This window comes from Vanacampus margaritifer, chromosome 19, assembly GCF_051991255.1.
Source record: "Vanacampus margaritifer isolate UIUO_Vmar chromosome 19, RoL_Vmar_1.0, whole genome shotgun sequence".
NCBI classification, from domain to species: domain Eukaryota; kingdom Metazoa; phylum Chordata; class Actinopteri; order Syngnathiformes; family Syngnathidae; genus Vanacampus; species Vanacampus margaritifer.
Genome location: NC_135450.1, coordinates 17,788,321 through 17,798,641, shown reverse-complemented (window position 1 = coordinate 17,798,641; position 10,321 = coordinate 17,788,321). Strand labels below are relative to the sequence as shown.

Sequence of the window (10,321 nt, the reverse complement as noted above, 5' to 3'; positions counted from 1 at the left end):
TTGAGCCTCAAAAGCACAACAAAAACGACACGACACCTTTCGCAACGGGGCTCCCGACACACAAAACTCTTCAAGAGCACACACGCAAAACAGATGTGAACATCGGGAAAGTCAGAAAACACATTTCAGGCTGCCCAATTTGAGGAATTGGAATTTACAACTAACGCGTAACATCATCATCATCATTTGGCGTCCATTTTGTTTACATGAAGACTTTGTACACATTTTTTGTTTGTTTTTGTTCCGTTTTTAATTGTAATCAATGACACTGAAGAACATTCATTTGATTTCATTTCATTCTGACGTCACAGCATTCAAGTCGCACATCAAGTAATTGCACCAATCGGCAGCCGGGGGCGTGGCTTGATGGAAGTCCGACAACGAGCTTGCTAACAAAAGCGTGGCTGTCGCCGCAGCGACCGAGTGACGACGATAACATCGACACCAAATGAGGAAGCGTTTGATTAACAAAAGCGTTTTGTCAAATGATCGCTCACCACAACAGACACAATCGGCGGCCGACAGTACGTTGGCACGGCGTACTTCCACACACAGACACAGGGGGCGCCGTCTCACACTGGAGCTAATTGGCATATTCCTCTTGCTACTTTTGTGCACACAATTAGGAACACGTTTCAGCATTTTCACAGCATGTGGTGCCGCGTTTTCTGGGCCACGCCGTTTTGTTTGCCGCCACCGGCGCCTTTCTTTTCCTTGGAAGAGGTCCGAGGACTTTGGCCGGCGGCCTGAAGAGTCCCGGCCGGATCCACCACCCAGTTGATGACTGCGGACACACACAGCCAGCAAACACTGCAACATCCACTTGTCAAAGTGGAATGAATGAAAACGAAAAAGCGCTTGAGCGCAAGACGGTGGACCTCAGGGCTCTGTCGCGGGTCCGTGATCATTTTGATGTGAGGGCCGGCGCATGGACCTGCCAAGCCTTGGCAAAGGTCAAGTGTGTCATAAAATAGTCACCCCGTCTATATCGTGCTCGATCGTTCACGGTGTCACCAATTTTGAAATGAAAACTATACATTTTAAAGACGTGGTCGCTCTATACTGTAGATTGTTTAATTCACTAATTTAATTCACCACACCCTAGTTTTTTAATGATAAAAACTAGAAATATAAATAAACTTAGGTTTAAGAAATATTTCGAAATGAATATATAATAAAATGAATAATAAACTAAGAGTAAATTACCATAATCAAATTAAAACCAATGAAAAGGAAAATGTAACATTTTTCATAACATTTTTAATGATAAAACATGAAAAACATAGTATAAATTTAACTCATTTCATGAAAGTGACGATGGATTTAATGCTGCAATCCAATTGATTGCGCTGCTCCTTCTGGTGTGCTCGCCTTAGCCAACAGGGGGCACTACATTTATTTGAAGAAGTATAAATAAATAAATAAAGAATAAACAGACTTCTTCTTCTACTACTGTAAGTGAATTACTTTGATGCTGTAATATTAGTGTGAGTATTGTTAGCATGTACGCAGACTGTGACTATTGATGCTAACCATTAGCATGTCATTAGCGCTCTACATTGTTTGTTAGCATTAAGCTAAATTTACCTTTCAAAATGCACTTTCGGTTCAGTTTTCTGGTAAACAAAAACAATTTCAAGTCTCTTTTTTGATGAAGAGTTGACTAATTCTATGTAGTTGACTGCTCGTATCTCAAGTTTAAACAATTCTAAGCATTAAAAAATATATCTATATATATTTACCTTCCAACTGTCTTTGGACTCTTGTGAGTTCGGTGACGATGGACGAGATCTCCTGCAACGCAAAGAAAGCCAACATGAGCAACCGACTCGTGAAGTTTGCTCTTTTATCTGCTCGCGAGTGCGCGCGCCACCTGACTGGACGTCTGAAGGGCGGGAATTTCGCCGTCCGCTTTGATCTTCTTGTCAATCTCCTCCCACACGTCTTCTTTGTTGTGGAACATCAGCCTGAACGCAAACGACAGCACGCTTTGAGACTTTTTGGGAAAGAGGAAAAAAAAACCTCCAAGAAGCAAGCGGGCGGATCGAACGTCTGACTTGAGTTTGGCGGCCAGCTGCTCCGTGTTGTCCCGGATGGCGTGCGACAGATGCCGCAGCGGGCTCAGCGGCTGCGCGTCCTGCAACGCCACAGACACCGTCAACACCGGCAATGAGGCGCGGCCACAGAAGCCGTCGAGTCAAATGAGGCCAAGCAAGCGGAAGAAAGAAAACAAAAGAGACTCAAATCAAAATCAAGTAACGGAAACGTCGCATAATCCACATTGACATTTTCATTCCGCTGGAGTTGATTAGCAAATAGGATGACAACATCTCGTCAATCAGTCAGTCCATCCGCCAACCAATGAATCAATCGATCAGTGAATGGTGAGAAGAAAAGTAGGCGTGGCTTAAGAGGAATAAAAGCGCGACCTCGCCACAGTCGCACTCGGCCCGATTCATGTTTGCGTCCAGTCGGGAGCCGGGACGGTTCCGGAGGCTGCGCGTGTCGTCGGGGACCGGTTGGAGCAGCTGCAAACACAACACAAGCGCACAACTACACAAACCTCAGCACTCTGCTTGCATGCGGCGCTGCCCCGTGTCTGCCGTTTGACACCCGTGCTAATTTCTTGTAGCCTGTCGATGAGGTTTTGCATTCTATGTTAGCCGAAAGCTAGCAGACGAGTTCGGCAAATTGAGTTGCTATTTCAGAGGCTAAAAGAAAATGACGTGAAATTCTTTGGTGAGGAAAATCCTTGAAATTGCTACAAATGCTTCAGGACCGAGACCTTGACAAGCGAAGGGGGAGGTATCGACTTCCTGAAACACTCGGCGCCACGACACGTCGTGCTTTGTTGCGTGGTCGTGTTTTGTGTGGTTTTGGGCTCACCTCCTCGCTGGCAGATGCGGCGGAGGCTGACGTGTCCAGCACGGAGCCGGGCGTGGCGGCGGCGGTGGCGGCGGCGGCGGGAGAGGGGCCGGCACAGTCGCCGTCTCCGGCGACGTCGTGGATTTCTTTGGCCAAGATGGCCAAGTCTTTGGCCAAGTCGTGACTGAGCCTGTGGAGGACGAAAAGCACGTCAGGCAAGACCGATCAATCACTCCAAAAAAAATTGACGTTTTTGTTTTCCCCTAAATAGCCCCCCCATCCCCGCCCACCCGTACTTGGCAATCTCGGCACTGTGCGTGGACCAGTTCTGGTACGGGTCGCTCCGGTCCTCGTCCTCCTCCGTCTCAAGTGAGACGGATTTGGAGCGGCCGGCGGCCGTCCTGCTGCCCCGAGGAGTCTGGGCGGAGCGTTTGGCTTTCGTAACGTTAGCGCCGCTTTTGTAGTCTTCGTCCGATGAAGAAGAAAAGTCGGAGTTTCTGTGCTTGGGGTGGACACCTGGAAAGGTTGACAAAAATCATCTTTATTGATCGTTGTTGTGGTCGGATGAAAGGACGGTTGTTTTCAGTGTGAACATTTTAAGGTTGTGTCTCTTGCAATATGCATATGTTTTTTTTTAGAGATCCACAGGAAACCACAGGAGGGGGACTAAAAAGCCACATGCGGTTCCAGAGCCGCAGGTTGCAGACCCTGCCGTAGCTGGTAATACAAATGGTTGGCCTTCAAGTGACGGCACGTAACTGGAAAAACTCCACTGAAACCGGATGTCTGCGGATACTTTAGTTGCACAAAGAAAAACTACTCAGACTAGATAGTTCAGTGTAAAACTACAAGGAGAAGAAAGGACCACACCCAAAAACTGTGTTCCTTCTGGGTTGGGTCCGATGTGAAACTCACCACTGTTTGGATACTTGGCTCCGCTGGAGCGGGTGCGGCTCAGCGTATTCTTGCCCGGACCGCCTCCCACTCTGCCAGCAGCCTGGCGGGTGTCGCTCACCGACGACTTCCTGGCAGTGGGGACCGAATCGACGTTCCGATTGGAGAAACCGGAGCGGCCAACGGAGGGTGAGGTCTCGTTGTCGCTGGGGGCCGTAAAAGAACCGGTCCTCTTCCTGGGCAGCGCCAAGATGTCCAGTCTGGACAGCTTCTTGGCCTCTGCCGCCGTTTTTGGCACCGCAGTGGCATGGTCAGAACTTTGGGAGGCCCGGTCGGTCTCGGCGCCTTCGTTATCCGAAGCTTCTCCCAGGCGCGCTCGCCGCAACATGGACGCTCGAGTGGGACGCGGCGCCGACAAGCTGTTGGAGCGAGTCAGGACCTGCGTCTTGCCGTTGTCCTCCTTTTGAAGCGAGCTCACCTTTTTACCGCGGCCGGATGATGTTTGGGTGGCTTCTTGATCCGAAAATGTGGTTCCGGAAGCCTGCTGGCCCTCAGAGGAAAGATCCAAAGATCCGCGGCTGCCGGCGCTGCGGCGCATCTGAAAGCGCTTGGCCGCCTCCGCCTTGTTTGCGGGGGTGACGGTGGCCTGGTTTCGCCGTTTCTCCGAAAGTCGCTCGCGAGCCGAGAGCTGTCGAGCCTTCTGCTGACCGGAACCGGAGGAGGTCTTCTCCTTTTGGAGACCCCCGTTGGGCCGTTTTTTGGCAGTGGAAGTGACAGACATGTTTTTGCTGCTCACCTGGCTGACGGTGCTGGCCGTGTCCACGTCGGACTCTCCAGAAAGAGAATCGTCAACGTGGCTGGATGAGCCGCCTTTCTTGGCCGGGAACTTGCCGGCGACCTGGAGGAAGGGCTCCGCGTCCAGAAACTTTTCCGTCCTGTGTTCCAGGTCTCTGATAGACGGGTGACTGGAAATGTGGGGAAGCTTCTTGACTTGGTCATTTTGGCCAGGCCCGGTTTTGGTGAAACTCTCCTGCCGTACGAGGGACGAGGTGTCTTTCGTTGGGACGCAATCTTTGCTCGATGTTTGGAGGTTTGGTGCGGAGCTGTTTGGTTTCATGCCCCCCCTTCGTGGTTCCTGGCTGCCGAGATGTCGGATCAGGACGGTGGTCGGGGGAGTTTTGGTGTGGGAGTCCGGGCTCCTCTGAAACTGGGCCGAGAATCTAGCTGGCTCAGGTTTGGTTGGGTTTTTAGTTGGATCTTCAGAGCCGATGTAGAAAATGGTGGATTTTGTGGAACCTTTTGAAGGAGCCGAAGTTTTCAAAGCAGCTTGATGGTTCTTGGCTTGCTTCAAACTGGGTCCGTCTTCTGAGCGGCTGGCGTCACTCAGACTGTCTGGATCCAGTTCATCCTGGACAGACAGGCACTGCGCCGAGTCCTGTTGGCGTCGGGGAGAACGAGGAGCTCTGTCGGTCCGCTCCTGGTCTTGGGAAGATTCGTGTCGTAGAAGAAGGCCGGGTAGGGCACCGTCCAGTTTTTCGGGGGGAACCTGGGGCAGAAGCCTTCTTGTCCTGGAGCTGTGGCTGGACTCCGACTCTGAATGGTCGTAGCTGTGACCTTCAGTCGGATGGATTGGTTTGTGCGTGTCTACAAAGGTGTTAAATATTCATTTCAGTCCATGTGTTACTTGATTTTTCTCAATTGGTGCTCATTGGTAGTACTTTTTTCAAAATCAAATCGTGTCTCATGAAAAGTACCTTCTTGAGGTGGTGTGGAACCAGTCGCAGCAGAGCTGTCTGCCAGACTGGCCCAACGGGAAACCCACTTTGGTCCTTCTGGACCTAGAGCCTGAATGGACACAATGATACGAATGTTTTGATGTCATCTACTCATTAATGTGCAGTAAAGGTGATACTGTGCTGGTTTTTACCTGCGAGGGGATCACCGTGCTCGCAGCCAGACCAAAGTCATGCAAAATCATGCAACAGCTCGTAACGTTAGCATGCTCATCCTGGCTCTCGTCTATCACAGGCCTCGGCGTTCCCGGGCTCAGCCCAGCGTACTCCGGAGAGTCCAAGACCCCGAAGACCTGCCGAAGATGTTGACAAGTTTGTGAGTGACATTGGCGGCGGAGGACAAAAGACAAGGTCACCTGGTCGATCATGCTGCGAGCGTCGTCCACTTCCTGGTCGTGAGCGTCCATGTCGATGGTGTAGGTGCCGGCCTCGCTCACGCTGTCGTCCTCCTCGTTCCTCAGCAGCCTCTGGCACCCTTTGGGCTCTCCCCCAGGAAAGCTCAAGGGCGGCGGGGCGGGTCCCGAGGAAGGTGGAACGGGTCCCGAGGAAGGTGGAACGGGTCCCGAGGAAGGTGGAACCGTCACGGACGGGGCTGACGGTTCCGGCGGCGAAGGAGGTGACACCATTACCGGTGGCGCCGACATGGGGGGAGGTGAAATTTGCTCCCTGGAAGGAAAGGAGTCCGGACTAGAATCCTTGAGGAATTCTGCGGCAAACTCCTGAACGTATTCTTGAACCAGTTTGGACTTCTTCCCAACGCTCCCAAAAGGACGAACAAAGATGGCCGAAGTGGAACGAGAGGTCTCTGCGTCTGCCGGTTCCCGCTTCAGAGAACTCGATCTCTGTGGGACTCCGTGGCCACCGGGACCTTTGAGCGGCACCGTGACCTGCTGGGTCGGGGCCACGTGGCCGTGAACGGACGCCGGACGCTCGCCGCCTTTGCGGCGCTCCAGCTTGGTCTTGAGGGCGGAGTACGAGTCAGCGTGGGCGGGGTTATGAGTAAAGGACTGCGAACGCTTCTTACGAGGGTTGTCGTCAAAGAACTCGATGACAAAGGCCTGCTGGCTCAGGCGCTCGGGGGGACCCGGCTTGGATGGGTCCGTGACGGGCGAACGGGCCCGAGGGGGGCGTTCCGGAGCAATGGGGGAGGCCGGGGACGTGGGTTCGGGTTGAGTCCAGGTTTCAGAATGCTGAGATTTACCCCCCCGTCCTTTGAGTGCCGGGTCCTCAGAGTCGCTTTGCGTTCCGTCGTCATGGTGATGACCTGCAAACAGGAAGCGCTCACATGCTAATAAAAGCAGCATGATAGCATTATCTCGCTAATTTGCAAATGCAGTGTTTGTTGTGTTTGTGTGTTTCAGCGTGTTGACTGTCTCGTGTGTGTGTGTGTGGGGGGGGAGTGTCCTAGTCACCTTTCAGCGATTTGATGTTAATGGCGAGGTCGCTTTTGGTGCTGTAAACATCATCGCAGGTGGGCCGCTTCCTCATCATGCTGACGTCGCTGTGGACCAGCCAATCGGCCACTTTGCTCTGCGATGACATCACGTCTGGGGGCGTGGTCTTGGAAGGGGGCGGAGTCTTTCTGTGGCGGGAGGAGAACTTGGTCACGTGGTCTTTGATTTTGATTTTGCCCGGTGTGCAGTCGTCAAACTCGATGGTGAAGGAGGCGTGGCTCTGGACGGCGGGCGGGGTCTCGGTAGGAGTGGGGGGCGTGTCCTTGGTGGGGATCACTTGTAGCTCCGCCTCCACCGACTTGGGGAGTTGCAGGTCCTTGGTGGGAATCTCGAAGTAGCTGGCCTCGCGCTGGTATGCTGCGAATACGGTTTTCGTTTGGGGACTGGAAAGGCAATCGGGGTAATCCGGATCCACAGACGTAGCTTCTTTCGACGCTTCTGAGCAAAAACACAAAGTGAAGCTGAGGAGGGACTTTCTAGAACTGAACTGATGTAGTCAAAGTCACCTGGTTCTCGGATCGTGAGTTCGAGGCTGAAATTGAGAAGGTTTCTGAGATTTTACCTGAGCGAGGGTGATCTCTGTGCGGGTCGTCTTTCTGAGGTTCATCTCTGCCATCCACTCGACTCCCACAATCCTCCTCTCCCCACCAAGATGGCTGCCCATACAGCGGAGTGGGCCGTGGAGCTGGAACCTCTGCGACTAACAAACACAAATGGACACCGCACATCAAAATTCTGCAGTCCGTCAACTGGTTTGGTTACGTACCTTGCGTCAGACTCTTGTTACTGGTGTTCTTCTCCAGTTCTGCTTTCTTCCCCTGAGACGCCTTCAGGCTGATCTGCAATTGGCTGGTGTACTTCTCATGCTGCAACAACAGAGGGCGCTAATACTCAGTATCGACTTTTCAATGACTTCTTTGCCAAGCTCATTGACGTCCCGTGGCTCAAGAATCAGTCGCAGAGGTGGCAAATCCAGGTCCAGAAAGTAGAAACCCTGCCACAGTTTGGCTTTAGCTCCTGGTGCTAGCGAGCTAAGTAGCTCCCTAGCAGGTAAACGAGCACCATGGGAGCTAGCTAGGGAACCAGCTAACTAGCACCTGAGGCTAAATCCAAATTGTGGCGGGGTTTTTACTTTCTGGACCTGGATTTGCCACCACCGGAGTCGTTAGTACTCTTGACCTAACCCCACCTTTCCTCCACGTTCACAGGGACACTGACGCCGTCTAAAAACTGCGCGGCAGAGACGCTAGCTACTCGTCCACAGTGCCTCGTGTTTCGAACGCGCCGACACGAAAAAGCACTGACCTTCAGAGCCTCTTCGGGGACTTTGTGTTGACTCTTCTCAAGAACGTAGACGTGAGAATGTGCGTGCAGGTTAAGGAAAGAGAAAAAAAAAGAGGAACCAATGACTAGTGCACACGTGCTTCAATATACTGTAGTCATGTAACAAATGATTCGATGAACATTTGAAACTAATGCCACTACATTTGTTGAAGGAAAACAGCTTGTAAGTTCTTCTTGGCAAAAACGGTGCTGTTAGGCATTCCACGTTTTCTTATCGGTCTGTTTCTGTGATGCACTTTTCGTGGCAGGAGTCATTCAAATCAACAACAAAGTCAAGACGACGACATCAGTTTTTCCATAGAACTTTCTCAACACACGCTGGCAAGATTTTGATCCACTTGTTGGACTGCCTCGCATTTGCGCCCAAATTCTTTGCAGGGGTTTCGGCACTGTGGCTGTCCTGCTCCAACCTGTCCTGTTCCCCCTTTAAACGCAAGACTTTCAAAAGTCAAGAGTTGCTGTTGTAGTTTAAATGTGCAAATCTTATTGGCTGTTAAAGCTACTAAATATTTGGTAGGTGTGCAGCAATTATTTTCATTCATCGACAACTGAATTGTTCATAGAAATTGTCCAAATTCTCAGAATTCTCTCTACTTCTGTAATACTCCATGAAAGCAGACTAGTTATCATTGTGTGTGTTTTAAAGACAAAATCTGCCCATTCTCTGGAAAACAAGGATCAAGATTTTCCCCACTTGTTTGTCAGTAAGTGAATCCGAATCAATTTGTTTTTTGAATTTACTGCTGCGTCAATTTGTGGCCGCAGCAAAGGATATCGTATCCGAAGCGAAGGATGTCGGACACTTTCAGCGTCATGTAGGTCTGGTCGGGAATCCTCAGGTCGTTGACGAACGTCTGCAAGAAATCCGCCATTAGAAGTCAGCTGTGACAATGACGGCGCTCCCGACAGAGAGCCTCTCACCCCGTTCAAGCTGCCCAAGTCCTTGACCAGGTGCTGGTCCGTGGTGGCGTTGTAATTGATAACGGCATGCTGCTTGTCCACGCTGCGAGACTGCCACGGGGAAACCGTTGTCGTCGTCAACATCGTCATCAGGTGTGGACAGGATGAGGGTTGGGGAGGGGGGGGGGTGCGGGTTCTGACTCACCTGCAGCATGAGCTCGCAGTCCTCCCGGCCCACGAAGATCATTTCCCTGGGGAGGCGGTGGCGCGTGCCGGAGCTGCTCACCAGGAACCACGACGTCACGCTCATCTCGTCAGGCGCAAAGCATTCTGGGAGGTACAGCATTATCATCATCATCATCACCTTCACCGAGCCCCACCCACAGGACACACGCGTGCCTCATGAGACAACCTGGCGCAGTAGACGTCAAACTGACAGCGTCCGGCACGCAATGTGATGAACAGCTGGTCTTAACCGAGCAGCTGAGCTGACAGTCAGGCCAGTCCTTCCCTCCCGAACCCCCCTCCTCCACGCCCCGGCCCAGCCCAGCCGCTCTCACCTCGGCTCGACAGGATGCTGAGCGAGGACCTTCGTCTCCTTTTCCGGAACGGAAGCGCAAGTGTGTCGGTAGGAAGGCTGATGCTGCTGACGATGATGATGATGACGATGATGATGATGAAGACGCTGCCGTGGCACCTGACGCACAAGACCGAGACCAGCAACAGAAACAGAACCAGAGCAGACGCCACCCGCCCGCTGCGTCAAGACGCAGCGTGTAAGCCACAAGCAGGAACAAACACTGCTAGGCCTTCACAATAAAATAAAGAAGGTCTTCTCGTCTTGATTTGACCGAAGAAATGTGTCGAAAATGACCTCAGTGAATACCTACAATAAATTAATTTTCTGTGAACTAAATGCGCACTTCTTGCTTTCACACGTTGCAGATTTGAATGATGAGTAAGCTTTTATTATGAAAGTGCGCCGATTTCCGGCGCATCTTCAACCTGCTGCAACACACGCACGCACGCGCGCGTCCACTGCTTCTTAGCTTGTAGCTCCGACATGCTAAC

General features: G+C 51.7%; 1 protein-coding gene across 3 annotated transcripts; it reads right to left on the bottom strand.

The window, feature by feature from the left end:
* Positions 1–227: 227 nt before the first annotated feature.
* On the bottom strand, positions 228–10,252 carry cep170bb (centrosomal protein 170Bb). Of its 3 annotated transcripts, none has more exons than XM_077551975.1 (19): positions 9,811–10,252; positions 9,456–9,580; positions 9,272–9,361; positions 9,126–9,204; positions 8,312–8,370; positions 7,773–7,872; positions 7,569–7,706; positions 6,965–7,444; positions 5,909–6,816; positions 5,687–5,845; positions 5,514–5,604; positions 3,781–5,403; positions 3,162–3,381; positions 2,887–3,055; positions 2,430–2,528; positions 2,058–2,137; positions 1,874–1,967; positions 1,743–1,794; positions 228–784 (listed from the first exon to the last, which is right to left on the bottom strand). In XM_077551975.1, exons 2-19 carry the CDS (start codon positions 9,558–9,560, stop codon positions 645–647), a joined length of 4,686 nt encoding a protein of 1,561 aa, XP_077408101.1. In that variant the 5' UTR covers positions 9,561–9,580; positions 9,811–10,252; the 3' UTR covers positions 228–644. The 3 variants fall into 3 exon arrangements, with proteins under 3 accessions (XP_077408101.1, XP_077408102.1, XP_077408103.1); XM_077551976.1 differs by lacking the exon at positions 9,811–10,252 and adding an exon at positions 9,663–9,785; XM_077551977.1 differs by lacking the exon at positions 2,430–2,528 and having other exon boundaries at positions 229–784.
* Positions 10,253–10,321: the final 69 nt, after the last annotated feature.